Source organism: Ictidomys tridecemlineatus, chromosome 9, assembly GCF_052094955.1.
Source record: "Ictidomys tridecemlineatus isolate mIctTri1 chromosome 9, mIctTri1.hap1, whole genome shotgun sequence".
Classification (NCBI taxonomy): domain Eukaryota; kingdom Metazoa; phylum Chordata; class Mammalia; order Rodentia; family Sciuridae; genus Ictidomys; species Ictidomys tridecemlineatus.
The window spans coordinates 103171605-103194639 of NC_135485.1; the positions used below are offsets into that span (position 1 = coordinate 103171605).

Here is a 23035-nt window from a genome sequence, read left to right on the forward strand (position 1 = left end):
AATTATAATTTCAGCATTATCTTACTTTGACACTATTGTTCCTGTGATGGTTTGGAGGAAATTCATCCCAAAAGCATGTATCTCTTCTGCAAGCACAGCTACCACAAAACTGTCTTCTATCTTATAGGTAGTGACAGATGTGGCTTTGGAACTGACACCCAAAACCTAAATAAATAAAAAGATAAATATTTATCTTCTTTAAAAAGAAATACACTTTTTATTCTTTGAAGTAAACCAAATATATAACTATCCCACACTCTTCAAAAGAACTACCCTTTTATCCCCTTCCCCATCACCCATATCTACAACATATTTAACTAAATCTACTTATTTGACATATATGAAACTTTGACTTAAAAATATAATGTTTCTAAATTATATTTATACCTTATTTTTCTATTATTTAAAATTAATCTGTACAATATGCAATTATTTGATCCTACCTGATTTTGGGTTGTAAATGCAGACCTCTCAATTTTGCATGAATCCAAGGCCTTAATTTTTATCACTTTATCTTGATGAGCCTGGTAGGTCACTTTACAATTTCCAGAGACATCTTCCTAAAAAAGAAAAGCAAACATATAATGTTTGGAATTTGGCAGGAATCTTTTAATTCTAGTGGGAAGTGATTTGAAAATGGAGGTCCCTAATACATAATTGGGGGATGCTTTTTCTTTCAGGAGGACAAAACAAAAATAGAGAATTTAGTCTCCTCTAGCATGTTGATTCTTTCTCACCTTGTTTGGTTGAAGATTAACAGCATCCTTTCAATTGAGCCAGGAATATTTCTCTCTATGCCCAATAAGAGTGGGACAAATGGCCTGGCAATAACTGAAATCTCTAGTAAGTAGATACTTATGTGGCTAGGAGAGTTGATTTTTTTAAGGCTGTATATAGACTCTGTGTGTGTGTGTATGTGTGTGTGTGTGTGTGTGTGTGTATGTGTGTGTGTGTGTGTGTGTGTGTGTGTGTGTGTTACTTTGACTAGCTGTTGACTACTGCGTATGCTTAAAAACCTGTGGGATTAATTAAACTCATTATTCATCAATTTGAATTTAGGCAAATGTTTCCCAATGTAGACTCAGTTTAGCTTCTCTGAGCTTTCCCCTGGGATCTGCCAGCCCCAGTCTGCCTCAACTCTAGCAAACTAGCCAGCATTCCCTTGGCCCAGCCCTGCAATCAGATTTTCTCTTCCATTTGTGGGCTAGTTAAATTCATACTAGGAAAGTTGGAGTCCAGCCCTGACTATCAGTGTGATACTGGTGGATCTGTTTAACTTCCCCAATTAACCTCAGTTTCCTTATTTGCAAAATGAGAGAAGTTGGTGCCAATTATTAGTTCCCCACACTGACGGTGCATCCTAATTATCTGAGGAGATTGTTAAAATACAGATGTTCAGGTCCCTTACTCTACTGATCACAGTCTCTGGGATAATCCTCATAGGGTAGTGGTACACAGCGATGTCTGGAGATCACTGGAATGATCCCCAAAGTTTCCTGTATATCTAACAATTATTCTAAGTCCCCTTGCTTATTAGAACTGATTCTAAATCCCTTTATCTTGTATTTAAGTAATAAAACATTGGGATAAATGACAATTGTTTCCTATGTAAATGAGATTTGAGCAACAAACTCATCTTTCCTGAGCAATATACCATAATAGTAACTCATCTACTTAATTTCTTAAAGAAGAACTTATAAACAAATTTGGCAACTCTATTGACAAACAAGACACTGACTCATTATTAAGTACCTCATCTGTTTTTCCAGAAGTTAACTGCATCTGAAATAGGCTAGCCAAGCCTCTCTTGAGATTTACTATGGCCACTGGCTCATTTGGATATGAGTAGAACTCCTTGACCTATGAAGAAAAAAAGAAGAAATATATATGAAGCAAAAATGCATCACTTATCAGATTTAGTTAAATAAGTGACTAGAAAGGTAATAGTCTCACCTCCACTAATTCTGGGAGAAAGTGCTCTATTACTACAAAGCTGTGAGTTCTTTGTGTATGTGTGAAAAGAAGCGATTTAGACTTCTAAGAAGATAGATCACTTAAGATGTGAAATTTAAGGGGCTCACAGTGAAGGTTCTGAACATGATGGGCACTGTGTAGGGGAGGAAAGAGCACTGGTACAGGCTGGGATTTCTGTCAAAACAAGACTTGGTCAAGAAAGAAAAATTAGGTATAGTCCCTTTGAACATATCACCACGTTCCTTACCTGCAACCCTGTTGAAATGAAACTAATCAGGATTTAAAATAACAGCAAAAAAAAAGGTTCTCAGGAAAAAAAAATGACAATTGTCACCCTTGAAACTTCTGAGGTAGCATAGCCTATGAAGGTCATGACAAGGACCCAGGCATGGCCAAGATGCCCGAGGATAAAATTCCAGAAGGGCAAGGTTTGTTCCAGGGCATTCATGTTGACCTTGGGTAAAAGGAGATATAGAAAGTTGCAAGATTTGAGATGGAGTTGCTACAGGCTGCCCCAGGTACTGCTTTGAGTTTCTTCTAGAAGATAGGGAAAAGAGGAGGAGAGGAGGTGACTGTGATTTGGTAGCAATAATAAGTTACTTATATTTGTTCTATTCTTTTTTCTTTTTTTTATTAGTTGCTTAAGATAATACAATGATCTTGACATAGCATACCTTTGATTCAAATAGGGTATGAATTCTCCTTTTTCCATATGTACAGATAGGTACTGTGTCTTTTATTGTTTGGATAAGTTAGCTGATGTGTAAGAAACAGGATAAATATACAGAGAGAATTCTCTGGGAAGTAGCCTGTTGTTTTTTATCCTGTATTGACTCCAAAGACTCACAAGTTTTAGAAATAGAGGCTAGATATGTTTTCCCTATAAAGATTCCCAAGGTCTGTGATAATTATAGCCGAGAATTTCTACCAAAAATATCTAGAATGCCTTCCTATTCATCTTGAAAAACAACCATCACTTTTCAAGTAAAATAGAAAGTTCAGTAATTATGTAATGATTCAATTAATATAAATCTGAACGATTCAGCCTACATAAAAACCTGTCATGCATTGGAAGAGAATATTTGGCTAAATTATCCGAACAACAGTCTCAACCCTTTATTTTTATTTCCTACACATACTCTGCCTAGTGACATATTTACCAGACATTTTATCTGACAATCAATTTAGTCATTACACTGGACCACTGGACAAACCTATAAATGTTAGAATAGTGTTGTTTGTCCCAGTTAAAAAGGAACTGGAATAATGATCTCAGTGTCTGAAAATCCATGGTATCATGTTCTCAAACAAATCACTGGCAATTTCTCAAATCCAAGCTGAGTTTCTGATGTTCTATATTGTAAATGGGGTCTTTTGTCTTTTAGTAAATTGGGTCTTCTTTACTTTAGCCATGATAGTGCCATTTCCTTTGCAAATATCTGGAGGTATGATATCTCCAGATAACATGCCTATTAAGATGTTTAATGGGATTGCTTGAACCCAGGAGAGTTAGTGTTCACTCAGTGGTGTTGTGCACATGAGTCTGGCTGGTATATTCTGGCCTGAGACTTCAATAGTTTAGACAGCATAGTTGTTTTTTTCCCCATTAAGTGGGGAAAATACCTGTATCATTATTCACTTCATTTTCCTTCCAGATTACAAAATGTACCTATTTACAGAACTATTTAAATTTTACATGAAATTTTAGGAAACCCAGTTCTCAAATTTAATTTTTTACTATGCAAAACATCAAATACTCTTCTCTTATTGACTCACTTGTTTTTCCCCAGAAGCTTGAAGAATGTAAACTATGAGACACAAAGAAAAAAAATAATTCTTTCAATTAGTTTTATTGTTTCCCTAGAAATAGGAAAGGGGACTAGTCTTTTTTTTCCCCCCCTTTGTATGACTACTACCTCTGGAGCTTAACTTCTGTCTCTTCAGAGCAGACCAGTGAAATCCAAAGTGGAGATAGTATTTGTATCCCTATTTGCTAAGTGTCAAAATTATTTTAAAAAAATAATCATATAACAGAATTTTACAGTTCTGAAATAATGAATAAGTTCATTATTTCACAACAGGAACTAAGTTTTATTATACCCAGGTCATAAAGCTGATCACTTCATTAGGTACTGAGATGGTTCTGAACATCCCAGAGCATAAGGTTTTTATCTGAATCCACAGTCTCCAGAGTTTCCAGAGCACAGTAGCAGGCACAACCAAGTTATAAATGAAGCCTTTAACCCAAGGAAACCAAATCTAGAAGGAAACTGGGAAGTTGTCAGGAATGGGAGGCAGTGCCTCTTCTGATCAAATTTGGGTGGCCATCTTCTCAGAATCCAGCATCATTCACATTTTTTCTATAGAAAGGAGATGTATCTCTGCACACACTCCTTTAATTATATACACTTTAAAAACAAAAGAAAAAAATTATATTGCCTGGCCAAATAGCAAAAATAAATGAAAAGATCCCAGCCAACAGTGATTGATCATTTTATCTTAGTTATGTATCTCAGACAGCACAGCTAGGAAATGGCACTTTGGAAAACAAACAAATGAAGGAATAGATGGAGAATTTGAAAACTCTTAAGGTGTCGCAGTTCCTTTGAAGGTTCAGTGTGTGTCCAGGAGGGAGGCTGCCAGATTCATAGAATAAATTAATGCCTGGAAACAACACAAAATAAGAGGCCAACTCAGCAGCCATGCAGTTAATTTAATCAATACAGACAACCAAAACCAGGAACGGAAAGCTGATAATTATCTGGTTAATTAGATTAGCATTTCAGGCTAAAAAAAAAAATTGAATTTATGCTGCAACTTGAGGCTTCTTTCTCTCCTCAGTGTTAATCAGCCCAACCAGATAACCGACACATTTCCAACTTACTTCATGATTTGTAGACAAAACCAGAGCAAAACCAGAGTTGCACCCAAACACTTATGTAGGGAAAATGAGCAGCAATGGAAAAAGGAAGATGTGCAATGAATATGCATATGAATTTTTTTAAGAGAGAGAGAGATGCATATGAATATTTTGATGAGTTTTCTTTTATAATGTAAATAAGGGAGTTCCAAATGGGAAGGGGAGAAGGGAGGACCTCTCTGGAAGGACAAAAATATATGCTGATGAGCATCCTTGAAATCATAGAAATTTCCAGTAAAACTTAATTTCAGTAAAAAATGCTCCCTAAGAAAATTGCACCTCAGCATTTTTACCCTGTCTTTGCATAATTTCTCTCACAGTAAGCTGAATTCCCAAAGTAATGATCTTTCTAACAATGATATAGCTGAAAATTCCACTTTGGTTTTTTAGTCTCTGGGGTCAAGTATTTTCGAACAAGTACTTTATCGTATAATTGAGAGATATGATGATGTACTTTAACCTGTGGTGACAGTAAATCATGACAAATCAGAGCTCCTCTAGAACTGGCACATGGGCATCACTGAAATAATGACGTGGCTGCTCCATCTCAGCCTTTGAACAGAGAGGGCAGTGAGTTCTTTTGTGCATGTAGCAGAAGACTTTGTACTCAACTGTAAGTGAAGGAGCTATAAAATGACTGGGTGTCATTAAGATTATAAATGCAATTAATATTTTACAGACTCAAATGTCTTGCTACATTGGAAGCCCAGAGAAGAAAATAAAAGTATGTCATATTATTAACCAAGTCGAGACATATGCAAATCAAGTAAGTGAAACATTTGGTAAAGAATGTAATAATGCGTACTCCACGTCAAACAAAGAGGCATTTTCGCAAATGCTTTCCAGCTGAAAGATAGTAGAACCTAGAAGTTTGACCACAGATTCTCTTCCAAGTCACCAGTAGTGTGGCCTTAGCTAAGATTCTTAACTTCTCTTAACTTAGGTCCCTGTCTATCACAAGATGATAAAGCTACACCTGCTTCCTGGGGCTGTCACCAAGATAAGAGACAATACAGGTGATGTCTTCAGTCAGCACCTGACACACAGGAAGTGCCCAGTGAGGTTTTGCTACTATTCTATCAACAATAAGGAAAGTCTTTCTCAAAGTCTGACTTATTTTAGCCCCAAATAACCTTGTTTATCTATCCCTTTATTTTACAAGCATTTATTGAGTTTCCACTATGAGAAAGGTGTTGAAAATAAAGACATTTTTTTCCCATAAGAAACTCAATTCTGAATATAGACTGCAGATAAATAGAGAAAATTGCAATACTCTTTGATACAGGCTTTGACAGAAATAAGCTCAGGGACTCTGAGCTGTGGAGGATGTTGGATAAGACTTTATGGAATACTATGCCAGTCAGTACAGGGAATGGTTTTGGGGACTTTGCAGAGAAAGGGACTGGGAGAACATCAAGTAGAGGAGTGGGCTTGAACAGAAAGAGGAATGGGCATTTCCTCCACTTAAGTCACAATCTAGAAATGAATGCAAATGGTCAAAGAAAAGTGATAAGGGCCACCAGTGAGCTACAAAGTGCCAAGAGTGTTCTAAAGAGGGATGGTCATTTCCAACTGTCTGGAAGGACATGAACTGTACAAAATAACAGGGCTGTGAGCAAAACCCACACGCAGAAAGTGTCTTGACAAGTGAAGAAGAAGAAGCATTCTTGAAGACGGGGATTCATATTTGGTCATAGGAGAGGCGAATACATACATACATACATATATATATATATATATATATATATATTCCTTCTTGTGAGTCTCTTTTCAGTACATTATACAAATAAAAATGTGCATCCTGATTAGCAATAGAGATGTCTGAAATTTCTATTTTAAAATATTTGTTTTCATCTTTAATTTGAATCTGAAAAGTTTAATTATAGAGATATGCAGAATTATAACTATAGTGTTCCTTTTCTGTTTTTCTACTTTGGTGCCTAAAATTGAGTTCTCTTCTTCCCTGATGTATTTTGTTTATGCCAGTGAAATATGTGTAACTTCCATACATACACCCACAAACGTAATGCAGTGGGGCATGCTTTGAAGGCTGAGGCAGGAGGATCTCAAGTTTGAGGTCAGCCTCAGCAACTTAGCAAGACCCTCAGCAACTTAGTGAGACCCTATCTCAAAAAGAAAGAAAGAAAGGAAGGAAGGAAGGAAGGAGGAGGAAAGGAAGGAAGGAAGGAAGGAAGGAAGGAAGGAAGGAAGGAAGGAAGGAAGGAGGGAAGGAAGGAAGGGGAATGTAGCTCAGTGGTAAAGCACCTGGGGTTCAAACCCCAGTACCTGTGAAAAATTGCCTCTCAATTCCAAATATATTATGATGATTTAAATTAGACAATGTTCAAACCATAAGTAATGACCTGTTGCAGAATATCTCAAGCTGATTTTCAAATGCATATTATAGCATTCGTTCTTTATTTTGACCATTAAATGATTTTTCCAAGTTATAGTTTTTTAAGAATCTCCAAGCAGTTAAAAAAAAATCAACCACACCTTAGACATTCCATGCCCTTTAAAAGCTTTGACTTTGTACTTTGGCTAGTTATTGATATCCTTGAAACAATTTAATATCATTTATCTAAGATATATCATTTCATTCTAATTTGTCTACTTTCTTGAATTCATCTAATCATGCTGTGATGTCTTGCTGTATTATACCATCCCAACTCTTTCTAATTGAATAAGGAATGTACTTTTTAATAGTGCTTCTCATCAATAGATACTTTACTGTAAAGATTTTCACAAGAGTAGGAAACAAATTGGCTAAAAGGTATAAGAGAATTCAGGTCATCGATTTACTTTGAAAACATTTCATTTGCAATTTTTAAAAATTTGTTCTTGAAATAATTCCTTTTACTACAAAAGTAGTGACAACATGATTCCCTCAAAAATAAAGGGATGAAAAACAACAAGTTGGAGAAGAAAGATGTGGAATCTCCAAAATCCCTTTACCTTTCCACGGATTAGGTGAAGGAGCACAGGTCTTTGCAGAGCTTCAAGGTTTGCCTTTCCTATGATTTTGGGTGGATTTTTTCCTTTGAAGATACTCTTTTCTCCTCTCTGCTGATTCACATTTTCCACCTTTACATCTGTTACCTAGAGTCATGTATAAAAGCCTGTTAGAAAAGCATCGATGTCTGTTTCTTGGAAAATAAAATGACAAATAGACCAAGTAAGCTTGTCATTTTTCAATCCATGATGTATAGGACCTTGCCACTGTCACTTAACAAGAATGGAGAAGGTATTTTAAAATTAGATTTTTCAAATTAGGCAAAATATCAATACTCAAGAATCCTGTGACCTCAGACTATAACGGCAATATGACTACAGCTCTTCCACACCAGTTTCACTCTTGTCACTTGTTTGAGCCATTGCTGTCTGCCTGATCACATTGCTTTCTGTACTATTTGTCTGAAAGGACTCCTTCCCCATTCTACCATATCTGTATATATAAAATTAAAGGTAAACTATCTGAACAAGGATGTATATAATGTTTTTTTTGCAGAATAGTTTATTGTTCTTTTGAGAAATGGCTCAGAGAAGTAGATGATGATGCTTTGATACTATTTGAAAAATTCAACAACCACCAGAGACATCCAAGCAAAGACCACTTGGTAAATGAGTTGCATCGAGCCTTATTGTAAATGACATCAGAAACTATTTGTTTCAAGTACTTGATTCCTGTACCTATTACACATTAATACGCAGAAAAATTACTGACTTTATTTTTTTTTAATCTATTGTCTTTAGGTTTTGGAAAAGCAAGTATGGAGTCATCATAGACCATGCAATTGAACTTCATTCTCAATATATGAATCTAAACCATCGTCATTGACCAAATAGTGCTGTGCAAGGGCGATCTTGGTTCTTTCTTTGGGAAGAATGCAAAAAGTTGTACTCCCTCAATGGTGATTCCTCTTGTTAAATCAAGAATCTCCTAATATATCTTGCTTTTCACTTAGCGTAGTCTCAATTGTTTTTCACATGATATGGACTGTAGATCCCTCACTCCAAGAACATTTTGAATGGATTCCAGTTTAATGTCTGATTAATATACAGAATTGGACATAATACTTTAGTTGCCCACAAGCATATAGTACCTGCTTCATCAATTTGGAAAAATAAGATCACTTTTGATCAGCAAAAACTTCAAAACTGTGAATCTAGCACCGATTTTAGAGAAAAATAACATAGTTATGTCATGAAGAGCACCACACAAGTGCTATCAAATGGTACATATTTCAAAAGACTATGTTGACATCTAATCCGTGTGTGTGTGTGTGTGTGTGTGTGTGTGTGTGTGTGTGTTTTGTTTTTAGCAGAAAATGCTCACTGTGATTTGGATCAGTTGGTCATCATCACCATCAGGGTTCCTCCACAGTAGGACAACATCCACATTGGAAGAGATTCGGTAGCCCACAACATCTTGGAGTTTTCCTTTACCCCCATCGAGGAAAACTTCAGTGGAGTAGGTGAGCTTGTACAGCCGGTCATTATTTAATGAGAGACCAGTTGTGTGACCTGCATAAAGACAGTGACACAAGTCAATCTGTAAGACAGCTGTTAGGCCAGGGAATATAGAGACTTAACACCAATACCTTCCTCTAGCTCACTGGTACTCACTGGGGCTTAGTACTTACTAAGATACTTATCTACTGAAGCAAAGATGGTCCTGCTCCTCCACCTATGTGAGATCAGTGGCTTAGAAAATATAAATAAGACAACCAAAACAACAAATTCCCATTTCAGAAAACCTTAGTTTGTACCTCTTGTCAGTTAACAGGTTATCCAAATATTAACCTGGTTGAACAAAAGAATATTTTTTTAAAAAAAAATGCCTTTGCATTGTTTCTTATTATGTAACATGAGCTCAATTAATAGTAGTCACTTGATACATTTATTAAAAATTATTTATAATTAATAAAAACCATTTGTAATTTCCATCTTTTTTAATGCCAATAGTTGAATGCCAAAGTAGTTTTAGTAGTTCTAGAAGGGCATTTCTTTAATTTGGATTTTTTTGCTATTTAAAAAATAAGTCCCCATGTACTTTATTAATTTACTTAGTAAACTTTTAGTACAAAGGTACTTTTAAAAAAAATTTTATTTATTTATTTTTATGTGGCGCTGAGGATTGAACCCAGGGCCTCATGCAGGCAAGGCAAGTGCTCTACCACTGAGCTACAACCCCGGCCCCATACAAAAGTACATTTTAAGACTACAACTAAATACATTTAAATTAGCTTTGCTGAAATAAAGTGATTTTTTGCTACATAAAGTTCTAGCATAGGCTTAAATTTGACCAGGGGCATTTTTTTATTTACTTATAATGAATTTAGTACTGGGGACTGAACCTAGGACTTAATGTATATTAGGAAGCCATTTACCACTGAGCTACATCTCTAACTCCACCAGGGGCCAGTTAATATCACAGAGTGTACACATACATAGTATTGTGGGACAAGAAACTGACATATGGAACTTTTCCAATTCAATTTAACTTATCCCTAAGAAATGTAAAGAAGGAGCAAGTAAGCCTTCTCCAGAGATGACTTGGAGTTTATAGTCATATAATTTGGGGTGGGTATATTTTCTATGAATGGGTCTCAAGAGGATTATCAAGAAAAATTCAGTATATGTTTCTCCTTAGGACTAATGAGGTTACATTATTTGCCAAGTTAACTATAACAGGCAGTCATCACTTTTCTTCCTGAAGAACTATATGTATGGAGAGAGGGGCAGGAAAGAGAGGGGAGTAGCTACATCAAAATTGAGATTGCTGAAAAAGGAAGTAAAATTACTTTCAAAAACCAAAAAAAAATTAAGAAAGCCTCTGAAGCGCCCTTACCATCTACACAGTAATGAACTATTCCTCTGGCTCCACTACCCACTAAAGCACATATTGCCTGGAGAAAAAAAAAAATGGTCAAAATATATTGTCTCTAGTTTTTGTGTATGGACATAAAAATCTACTGTGTTAAGCACTAGCATTACTCATTTTCCAAATGTGGAAACTGAGCAATTCAGAGATTTTTACAATTTACCCAAAGTTCCCCAGGTAATTAGCTGTGGAGACATAATTTGAACCTTAGTCATCTAGCCCTAGAGACCATGTTCTTGCTTATACTATAGACGTTGGAAACTTTAGATTGAATTATTTTCCGTTTCTAGGGAGTGAGATAGAAAATTCACTCATTCATTGAACAAGGGTGTACTGAGTTCCTGCTGGATGGTAGGCAATTTTCTGGACTCTGGGGCTGTACAAACTAACAAGGATACAAAATTTCTACTCTCATGGATTTACATCCAAGTGAGGGGAAGATGAGTAGTAAAGCAAAAATAAGCACAGGAGCAAATGATATACTATGTTAGAAAGGCGAATGAAAACAACTGAAACCCAGAAGGGAATGGGTATGCTGAGGGGGAAGACCTCTGTGGGAAAGTGAAGCCTTAGGCTATCCACATGGAGAACTATAGAAAGAGTTTGCCCTGCTCCACTGCCACTTGGACTCCCCATTCCCTCTGCACAAGTAGCAAGTGCAGAGGCCTAGAGCAGGATCCCTGCAGTATGATGCAGGACTGGCCTGGAGGTGAGGGCTGCAACCCAGCAAATGAGATGAGTCAGAGAGGGCCCTATGGGCGTCAGGGAGACTAGGGAAGACATCTGCATACACTTGGAGGTTGACTCAGAGCTGAGACAGAAAGTTTGCCAGACAGTTTCAGTGGTGACCTAGTTTTAGGTTTCAGGTATTACATGATCTGATGAAGTTTCAAAGAAAGAAGACAAGAATTTAATAGGAATCAAGAGGTGGATAAAGGAGGTGTAAGAGTAGGTATCTAAGTGTGTCCATATAAAACCAGACTGTCCAAAAATCAAGTTGGGAATCTGAGGTCTGAGATACAGAAGGCAGAGAGAGTCAGGAAAAATCTTGAAGGAGATGATCTCCCCAGCATCCCATCTCTGCTCTTCTACATTTTAACTGGGGATTCTGCAGGAGGTACAAACACTGGCTTTGAGTCTGGGAAAGATATTTTGGCTGGAGAAAATAAGAAGTTTCTTTTATTTATTTATTTATTTTAAACATTTTTTTTTTAATGACACCTAATAAATTCCACATAGGACATAAAGGAAATAAATACACGTTTTTTGTCATCTAATCTTCACAGCAATTCTAAAAGGTAAGCACTATGGGAAAGCTGACAGAAGCCAACTCTCAAGTGTGACCCAATAAAGTAGATATACGGCAGACTTTTAATATTCAAATTCAACGGAAATCAAAGTTTGTGGTCTACATGAAGGTGCCTTCTGATTAAAATAACTATGAAAAAAATTGGAGGAAGGTAGTCTATCTTAAATTTCAAAGCTTTCACAACTATTATGCGGTTCATTTTTTTTCTTACTTTTATTTTACTGTTCAACGGAACACAAAAGGGAACAATAGATCAATGCTTGATTATGACTTGAAGAGAATAAAGCACAGGGAAAGAAAAGAGCCCTGTTGACCCAAAGGTTTTTTCCTACTGCCTTCAACAGGCCTAAAATGTTGTTCTTTTGCCTAATGCTTCAAAAGCCTAACATGGTTCATATAATTAGTGTGCCCTAGTATTCTTTCTGTGATCCCTGCCTCTTTCTCTGTTATGTTATTCAGAGGTCTGGCAACACTGGGAATCGGAGGCATGTTATATTATTGACTTAGTTTCCTTTTTTTAGGAAACTGATGTTAGTGAAAACTGATGTTAGTGAAACCAAAAGTAAAACTAAGCTGAGTCAAAAAAGGAGTCAGTTTCTGTTCAATTTGCCCCTTCAAATGCATTTAGAGTGTTTAAAAGACTGAAGAGCAACAAAACTCTTAGTTTGGAAAGCTTAAAAAATATTTTAAAATACTGTACTCATTCATAAAACTTAGGTAAAATAAATAGCACTACTAATTGGCTTAAGTATGGAGACAAAGCAGAGGTAATCTAAAATGAGGTATGAAGAGCCGGGCAATGATGGAAAGGATGGGAGGTGATGGAGTATAAGATCCAACACAGAACTATAAGATCAGTAGTAAAAAAGAAAAAAGAAAGATGATTCATGTAAACAGACCAAAAAGTAAGGGTAGGGCTAGGCTGAGAGAAGACTGAAAGTGAAGGAACCATTCACGTTAAAGGTGGTGGCAAAATTAAACAGAAAGTAAAAAAGTGTTATATAGAGAACACCCAAATATAATATTGAGAACAGACCCACCATTACGAAGTATAATTATGAAAAAGTAGAAGGCTGGGTACCGTGGCTCACACCTGCAATCCCCAGACTCAGGAGGCTGAGGCAGAAGGATCCTAAATTGGTCAGCCTCAGCAATTTACTGAGACCTTATGCAATTTAGCCAGACCCTGTCTCAAAATAAAAAAATAATAAGGATTGGGGACATAGGTCATTGGTAGAGTGCCCCTGAGCTTGATCCCAGTACCTCTTTCCCTAAAAAGTAGGGAAAATTTGAGTCTTTAAGAAAGTTCAGACTCAATAAATCACATAGACTCTCTCTTCTACTAGTATCTTAATCCCAGCCCTCTCCTCCATTCTCTTCTTGTGCCAATCTGCCCTCAACATCCACTCAGAGTTTAGAAATTACTAAATAGTTGTATTGGTAATTTAAATTAGAGATGAGTTTTGAGGTGATGCACGGGATTCCAACATTTAGAATGGCTTAATTTTGAGATAGCTTGCTGTTTAGATGTAAATCATTATGAAAGCAAAGAATCTATAATGAAATCATGGTACTATAATACTGAAGGTCATTCCATGCAAATAGAAATAACTAGTCCTTTTTATTTGTGATATTTGGAATAAGCAATATGCATTTAGCAAGCAGTTAAGCTTAAAGGCTCCTTCCAGGACTTTGGAAGGGGACCCTAGTGATATGTACACATTCCTTATCTTTTTCAGTATCCCTTGAAAAAACAAAATAGTTTTGTAATCTTTTCTCAAAGATGGACTCTAAATTGCTTAAGTTTCAGGTTCTAAAATCTGGATTTGCCACTGAGCTTGTACACAGCAAACTATCTGTCATGTTCTAAACTACAATTTCCCTGTGTGCTGTTGGGTGTATATACGTCTATGCACGTATATGTGTTTAAGAATAGAAATTAGAGAAGTCCACCATTATTTTTCTCAAAACTATCATGATATTAGGTTTGATATTATGGTATTTGTATTATTCATACTTCAAATATTCTAGAGTTTGGCAGTAAAATAGTATGCTCTCTAATAATTCTCAGATATTATTTACAAATCGCTATTTTTTCTCATTAATTTTTTTTTCAATCAAGTAAAGACTATCTTTAAATACAGTTTAGAAACTGGTAAAACTGTATTATCTTTAATTATCTATAATTTGTTTAGGTGAAATAGTTGACATTTAGTCCTCATTGTTCCAATGACAAAATTTGCCATTTTCTCTGGAAATTTCCTGCATAAAAAAACCTCGATACAGATTTTGCTTTATAATCAAAAGCCACATTATCCCAAACAGATATTAAAAGTTTACCAAAGAGTTGTTTTGTATCAATTTCTTAGAGTAAGTAGTTTTACAAAGTGGGTTCATGTTAAGTGGTTTGCTAGATGGACGTGTTTTAACAGTGTGTCTTCTTAAGTCTCTAAAAAGTGACAATTTTATACAGAGCAACATTCAGAAAGTCAAGGAGTTTATAATCTATCTGATTTAAAATAAGTTTCCATATTTGTACATTTTATACAGCCCTTTGAAACCATTTCTCATAAAATATGGATTTTTTTTCCTCTTGCTTTTTCTGGGGGTATCAATTTGTAACTTAATCAATTTCATCTTAAAATAAAAACTAACTCACTACACTATTTTTCCAAAGATAAGTCTTATTTCTTAAACTCATATCATGTAGTTTTATTTTCTTAATTCACCAACTGTGATTATTCTAGCACTTTTGAATGGTAATGGGTTAAACACATGCATTACCATTTCATTCATAATTCTTTGGCAAATCAAATGCCTTTTTCATTGGATCTAATTCTTCTTGATGTCACATTGCTAAGCAACTAGAAGGAAATTTAAGTACTGGAGGTTTTTTAAATCCTGTTTTACAATTCAAATGAAGGGAGTTGCATTCAGCTTTACCAACAGCCATGGGTAACAATAGCTAGCTTCTTTTCCCCCTCTTTTAAAAATAGACCCGGAATGAGAAACTGAAGCTAGAAACCCACTGGTAAAAAAAGACTAAAATGAAAAGGAAAATGGAGGCAGAAAGTTGAATTTAGTTTTCATATCAACCTAGTCTTGCTTTCACGAACATTCCAAAATCACACAGCTTTAAAGATAGTTTAGTTAGGAACTCATTCACTACACACACACACACTTTCTCCCCAAAGACCAAAATCAAAGTTTAGCAAAAGACAACATAAACTTACCTTTAACAGAAGCTGAATATGAGGAAATGAAGCAAAGAAAAAGCACAGCAAGAAGAATCATATTGACCAGTTACCCTCTACTGCATCCAGTCCTGAGCAAGGAGTCACTGAGAAGTGGACTCTTCAGATGGCAGGCAGCAAGGGAGTGACTCTCCTCAGAACCTGTGACAATAATGTTTATCTTTGGGGAAAGGTCAGATTCCAAACTCCAAAATCAGACCTAGGTTCACCAAAGGGCTCATTATTAATGATTAAACGTAGGTGGGCTGTAGTTTTTAGCCTCTTGCTCTTTTTATTTATTTATTTATACTCTCTATGGAAAATCTAGAAAGTTTATAATTTGAGAGCTAAACCAGGCCAGTCTACCTTCCTACAAACACAGAAGTTCTGAGAGATATTCCAAGAAAAAGGTGGTGATATTTTTCTGCCCAATACATAGTCATCATCATGTCTATAATATTAACTGCCTATATTCACATTTCACCACTTTATGTGGGAGGGTGGCAAGAGTTCTCAATCCCAGATAAACCTAACTGAATTTTAATGTCTTCTATGGTCTTTCAAAATTTTGAAAGTTTTTGTATTATTTGTATGCCATTATTAAAAACCATCCTGAATATTAGAATTTAAATTTAGACTAAGATGTGCCACTGCCAATTACTTTAAAATAACATTAAAACAGAACTTTCATTCCTAAAAACAGAGATGATTCTCCTTGTTTGTGAAACTATAGCGGGTTGGGGCAAATCGGTGTTGTCCATCATTAATGGGCTAGTAGGCCAATGAGTAGGTCATGATACACCTCTATTTGTATCTAAGGGAAGGCATACTTCTAGGAGTTCCCAGACTGATTGATTAGCTTTCTGAACTTCATTTCTAGGAAGACATTTAGAGAGCAAATCATAGTTCTCAGCCATTTTGCTACAGAATATTAATTAGGAAATTTCTCTAGAATTAAAGCACATATTCTGGTATCGCTAAGACCATGCTAGCTGAACCAACCTTTGTCCTTGAAATCTCCCATGAGAAAGAACTGACATGAACAAAACCTACTAAACCGAAGTGGCATGGAAGAAGGGGAAGGTTGCTGGTGAAGTGTCATTTCAGTGTACTTGAAAATACTTATGGCCATGTTTCAATATAAAATGGATTCTTAAATATACCCTGATTCCTTTCAAAACCTTATGTTTTATTTTTTTTAAGAAAGAGTAAGAAACTAAGACGAATGGGGGGAGAGAAAGGAAGAGAGAAGGGAAAACATATGGAAATGGTAGGAGACCTTCAGTGATACACAAAATTATAAGAGGTTATGAGGGGCAAGGGGGAGGAGGAAAAAAAGGGGAGAGAATTGAACAACAGCAGAGGAGGTAGAGAGGGAAGATGGGAGGGGAGGGGAGGGGAGGGGGGATAGTAGGGGATAGGAAAGGTAGCAGAATACAACAGTCACTAATATGCCATTATGTAAAAATGTGAGTATGTAACAGAAGTGAGTCTGCAATATGTATTTGGGGAGTTCAAAACCCAACTGAGTCAAATGTATGAAAGATGATATATCATGAGCTCTGTAATGTTTTGAACAATCAATAAAAAAAATGGAAAAAAAAAGAAAGAGTAAGAGAGAGTGAGAGAGAGAGAGAGAGAGAGAGAGAGAGAGAGAGAGAGAGAGAAAGAATTTTTTTTTTAATATTTATTTTTTAGTTCTCGGCGGACACAACATCTTTCTTTGTATGTGGTGCTGAGGATGGAACCTGGGCCTCACGCATGCCAGGTGAGCGCGCTACCGCTTGAGCCACATCCCCAGCCCCAAAACCTTGTGTTTTAATCTTTCAGACAACTAGGGAAAAGATAGCAGACTTAATGGGGCCACAAAATAAATACAAAATTTAGAAATCTCTAAAGTATATTTTCATATAAGGAATAAAAAATGAAAATTCATTGTGTTATCATCTATAAAGAGTAGAAATTTATATGCTATTATCAGTTTTATATAAAATAAAACAAAAAAATAAGTTGTTTGATTAAGAATATCTCTTTAAAGCTCTAAATACTAAGTTATCCTGGGATTTAACAGAAAAGGCCACATTTTTTTGCCCCTGTAAGGTCCTTAAAGTAGAGACTATCAAACTTGTTACTTTTTTTTTAAATTGGTCCTTTTTAGATATTCATGACAGTAGAATGTTTTTTGACATGTTATACATACATGGAGTATAACTAATTCTAATCAGGACCCCATTCTTGTGGTTGTACATGGAGTAGAGTTTCACTGGTTGTGTATTCATATGTGAACATAGGAAAGTTATGTCCAATTCATTCTATTGTCTTTCCTATTTCCATCCCCTCACCCTTCCCTTCATTCTTAGAAAAAATAACTTTGTTGAGAAAATAAAAGTATTACGAACAGAAGGGATTACCAACACCAGATAATGTGAAAGTGCTCTTTGCTTTCCATTTGAACAGATTTCTAAATGTTCCCACAATTTCCATACTATTTTCATAGGGATATGAAACCATTATAGTCACTTAATTTTACTTCCACATTTATTTAAGAACTAGTTTCCTTCTTATTTGATTCTATAAGAATTGTCTTTTGTATTTTCATTTGAGACTCATAGTGAAATAGACTTTTAAAGTTCGTTGTTAGACTATGTTTCATGATACGTGTCTCTTCGGGTAAAGTACTGTCTGTTGTCAGGAGTTTATCAGAGTCCAACCAATAAAAGGCATATCACTATTGCCTAATAAAATAACTGCTGTTCCATTTGAGCATTTGATTTCCACTAGAAAGTTCCTGTCATCGTACTAGAATTGTTTCAACATGGGATATTCAAATAAGCCCGCTTCTATTGGTTAAAATAACATCACCCTTTTATATTTTGCGAATAAACTTTTCTTTTTACACAAACATTTGAGAAAAGAATTCCTGTGATTGCTTCACCAAGATGAAATAAGAATCTCAAATCCTTTTCATATTGAATGAACTCTGGACCAAAGAAGCATCCTCTTCTGTTGCTCTGTTGATCTGTTGATCAAGCAGAGCAAAAGCTCTACAATATGTGTTAGAGGTACTTCCTAAAACTCACTGGCTATTTTACATGGCATGTGAGGCAAGGCAGATGTACATAACAGCATAAAAATCACAAGAGTTGCTATCTGTGGAACAATAACTATATACGATACACTATGTTAAGTGATTTATAATTTTTTATATCTCATAATAATCATCTTACATATCAGAAAAACTAGACTCAGATTAATTTAGTAAAGCATTTTAAGGAATATAAGAAAACAAACCTTAAAACTTAGATCCAATACTCTTCTTTATTTAAAACCATTAAAGGTGGGAAGTAGAAAAAATTAATTTCTTATGCATGCCATGAAATTATTATTATTAGGAACTGTCGTTTTAGTAAGTCCATCACAAATGTCTATGGAAGCTCATGGAGCACTTGATTTTTGTGGTTAGATGACCCAGGCTGACAATACAGGGGAAAAACTGATCTGTACTAGTCAGGAGAAATCATAAAATACATTTTAAAACAATGCTATTACTGTGAAATTCCTTTGGTAGAACGTGACAATGAAATATTTGCTGTACTACCACTTTGCCTTGATAAATAAGAACATTATGAAATAAAGAAGGACGACTAATTCCAAAGTGCAGTTGTGTTTCTGTAGAGTTTCATAGGTTATTAACAGGGGTTAACTTACATTTACAGATTAGAAGATATATGAACTTTACCCACTAAAGGTTGAGAGGAAGTGTATTACCCCACTAGATACTGATATAGTAAGTCAGGGTGTAGAATCACTATATGAGAAGAGAGTCATCATCAGAATACTTTGCTTTGTTCTTACAAACATGACATTGTTAAAAACAAAATTTTAGAAGGATATTTTCCTAAAAGATCATAATGGTTTAGTCTAGTAATATTTTCAGTTTGATAATGGACTTAGCATTTTGAAAGAATCCTGAAAAGCATTTTTTGTTAGATTAACAATGTTCTTATAATATGATGACCTAATTTATACCAAGGTAAAATCATGGAAGAATAAATACACTATTGTAATAGGTGTTGTTCAAGAGCTGTCTTTGAGAAAATACTCATTAAACACCTTACCTTAAAAGTCAAATTTAGACTTAGGTAGGAGATATTTATAATTAAAACTTCAAAGAATATAGTCATTTGTTTCAAGATAGAATTATTAAGCAAACTTGACCCCATCATACACATACATATCCACACATACTTGACAACAATCACAAAATCCTTATGCATCAAGTTAGTCAGCCTAAGAGGACTCTATCTTAACAATTATCTTTGGCCACTCAAAATTGATTTGCTAGCACTTACAAGGAGAAAATTGATAGTAGCACTTTAGGTAGACTACTGTAAAAAGAATAAAATTTAAATTTTGATCAAACTAATTTCATTGGAATTCTTAAACACCAAAATTTCAGAGCCTAGGGAAAAAATAAATGTGATTTTCTTTAAAAGTTGCACATAATATAATATAATTATGCTTATGGCTTAATTATTAATATGTATGTATAAAATATGAGTTTAATTGAAGTTGAAATAGAAGCGAATTACTTTTGAGTAACATCAAAATAAAGACATTCAAAGTATTAAAAAGAGGTCAGGAAATACATAATATAGAGAGAGTATGAATAGGGTGAAATAATATCTCATGAGACTATTTGAAGAATTTCCCAGAACTATTGAAAAGCACTATGGTAGTTCTCTGTAGTTGCCTAACAAATTACTATAAAATTACTTACTTAAAACTATATATTTATTGTCTTGAAGTCCCGGAAGTCAGCAGTCTAATAATGGTCTCAGTGGGCTGAAGTCCAGGTGTTGGCAGGGTGCATCCCTTTCTTGAGACTTTGGGGGAGAATCTGTTTTCTTCTCCTTTACAATTTTTAGAAGCCACCTGCACTCCCTGGCTCGTGGCCCTTTTTCTCCTCTTCAAAACCAGCAAAAGAAGGGTAAAGTCCTTACCACTCTGACCACCTCTGTAGTCTTCCTATTCTACTTTACAAACACTTTTGATGATATTGAGTCCACCTGGATCACCCAGGAAAATCTATCTTGGTCAGCTGATTAGGACCCATAATTTCATATGGAGTCTTATCATGGATATTCACAGGTTCTGGGAATTAAGACATAGACATCCCAAGGGAGCCATTTTTTTCTGCCCACCACAGACACTAATCTAAAGATGCAAGAGGCTCAATAGACTTCAAGTAAGATCATTAAAAAGAAACCCACATGTAGACACATCATAATGAAAGCACAGAATACCAAACAGAAAGGGAAGATATTTAAAAGAACCAGATAGAGAAGACAGATTACCTTAAAGGAAGAAGAGAATCATAAAACTGCTAATTTATTAACAGTAACAATGAAAACTAGAAGACATTATAATATTTTTAATGTGCTGAGAAAATGATTATCGATGGACAATTATCAGCAATCATCATCATAGTATTGTATGTTCTGTAAATACATCTCTTAAACATAAAGTTGAAGTAAAGGTATTTCCAGAGAATGTGCAACCTATCATACCTCCATAATTTATCTTTAAGAGAATCCACTTCAATCAGAAAAAAAGTGATCCCATCTGGAATCTGAAAGTGGTAAATAATGTGGGAAAACACATAGATTCTTGAAACTAATAAAAATGTCTTGTGGGGTGGGGTGAACTCAACTTAAAAATATGCAAGAATAATTATGTCACATTTTGTGGCATAGTAAAAATTTGGATACTATGATATTTGTTTGATGACAAGAAGTAGTTAAATTATGATACATCAATTCAACATGTAGCCATTTAAAATAATACTGTACAATTATGTTTATACATTTTTACATACTTGGAGAGTAGACTGCTAAATAGCAGATACAGATGTCATTTGAGATCATGCCTTATTCAATCATAGGTACATTTATATGAGTATAGAAAAAGAATTAGAAGAATAGTGACTAAAAACTTTTTTATTTTTGAGAGATGGATATGTGATTTATGTTTATATTTTCTCTTCTGTCTTTATTTATAGTATCTCACATTCTATCTTATGTTACTTTAAAATATGTTTTATTGCCTCTAGAAATTTTAGATTTACAGAAAAATTGCTAGGTTGGGACAAAGATTTTCCATATGGTCTCTACCCTGTTATTCCTATTGTTAATATCTTTAAATTAATGTGATAGGTTACTAAACCAATATTGATTCATTATTATTAATTCAAATCCTTTTTACTTAGGTTACCACTATTTTCTAATTCGATTTTTTTTTTTTACCTATTCCAAGATTGCATCCAGAATACAACATTACATTTAGCTGTCAAGTCACCTCAGGCTTCTCTTGGCTGTGAAGGCTTTGAGAACACTGATCAGTATTTTCTAAGACGCTCATGCAATAGAACTCTGGGATATTTTTCTTGTGATTTGACAAGGGTTATAAGTTTTTTGGGAGGACTGGAAGCTACAGAGGTAAAGTTTCATATTCACCACCACATCCTATGTTAAGAAGATATTATCAACATGATTTATTACTATTTATGGTGACCTCGATCACCTGGCTGAGCAGGGTTATCAGGTCTCCCCACGCAAATGTTTTCTTTTGCATCTTCTTTTTCCATACTCTATGTGATTTTCAGAAGGAAAGGCCATGTGTATACCACATTTAAGGGTGGAAAGTTTTATTTCTCCTCTTTAAGAGGGGAAATGGATATAAATATCATATGGAAAGCTTCTGTAAAAGATAAGTGTCTTCTCTTTCCCATTCATTTATATTTGCATGAACTCATGGATATTTATTTTATATCTGGGGATATAACCCAATACTATCTCTTTTGATTTGTTGCTACAATTATTTCATTTTTAGCCATCAGGAATTCTTTCATTTTGGCTCCTTTGACCATATCTCATATCCATGTGTTTGTTTATTGATTTGATTTTTTTTTTTTAGTATTCTTATTCTTCTTTTCATTTTGTGTATTTTTACCCTGATCCAAGAATCAGTTGTTTCTTCAGGAATTTCTGGTTCCTTCCATCGAAGAATGTCATTAGAAACCAAGATCGGGGTACTAGGTGTGTTCTTGGTGTAGCTGCTATGCTTTAAAGAATATTGAGTTTCCAGTCCACAAACACATAATATCTCTTAATTTAGATATCATTTGATTTCTTTCTTTGGAGTTTTGTAGCTTTCCTCATATATATTCTATACGAACTTTGTCAGATTTTATATTAAACAGTTTTTTTGTTGCTGTCATTAATACCTGAGGGTGGAAAGACTTAAAGAAGGATTTATTTTGGCTCATTGTTTCAGAGGTTTCAGTCCATGGTCATCTTGCTCCATTTACTCTATCACTTTGGGCCATGGCCATAATTATGGTAGAGGAAAGCTGCTCAGTCCATGACAGCTGGTAAGCAGAGAGCGGGGCTGGGGACAAGAAATACCATTCTGGGTCATGCCCTCAGTGACCAACTTCCTCCAACTAGTATCCACTTCCCAATAGCACCATCAGTTGCAAATCCCTCAATGGATTAATCCACTGATGAAGGTAAAGCTCTCATAATCCAGTTATTTCCCAAAGCCCCACCTGTGAACATTGCTGCATTGCAGACCAAGCCTTCAACACAGGAGTCTCGGAAGGATGTTCCAGATCCAAACCACAACAGATTTATATCTATCTATCTATCTATATA

At 35.1% G+C, this 23035-nt stretch overlaps 1 protein-coding gene across 2 annotated transcripts in view; it reads right to left on the reverse strand.

Annotated features, from left to right (window-relative positions):
• Mttp (microsomal triglyceride transfer protein) overlaps positions 1-23035 on the reverse strand; it is an 80887-nt gene that overhangs the window by 35272 nt on the left and 22580 nt on the right. For both annotated transcript variants that reach the window (XM_078021883.1, XM_078021882.1), the window contains 7 exons: positions 20891-20952; positions 15321-15482; positions 9231-9418; positions 7850-7993; positions 1753-1860; positions 444-560; positions 26-165 (listed from right to left, as the gene is read on the reverse strand). In XM_078021883.1, the coding sequence (XP_077878009.1) occupies positions 26-165; positions 444-560; positions 1753-1860; positions 7850-7993; positions 9231-9418; positions 15321-15381 (758 nt within the window). In that variant the 5' untranslated portion in view covers positions 15382-15482; positions 20891-20952. The remainder of the gene's footprint in view (positions 1-25; positions 166-443; positions 561-1752; positions 1861-7849; positions 7994-9230; positions 9419-15320; positions 15483-20890; positions 20953-23035) is intronic.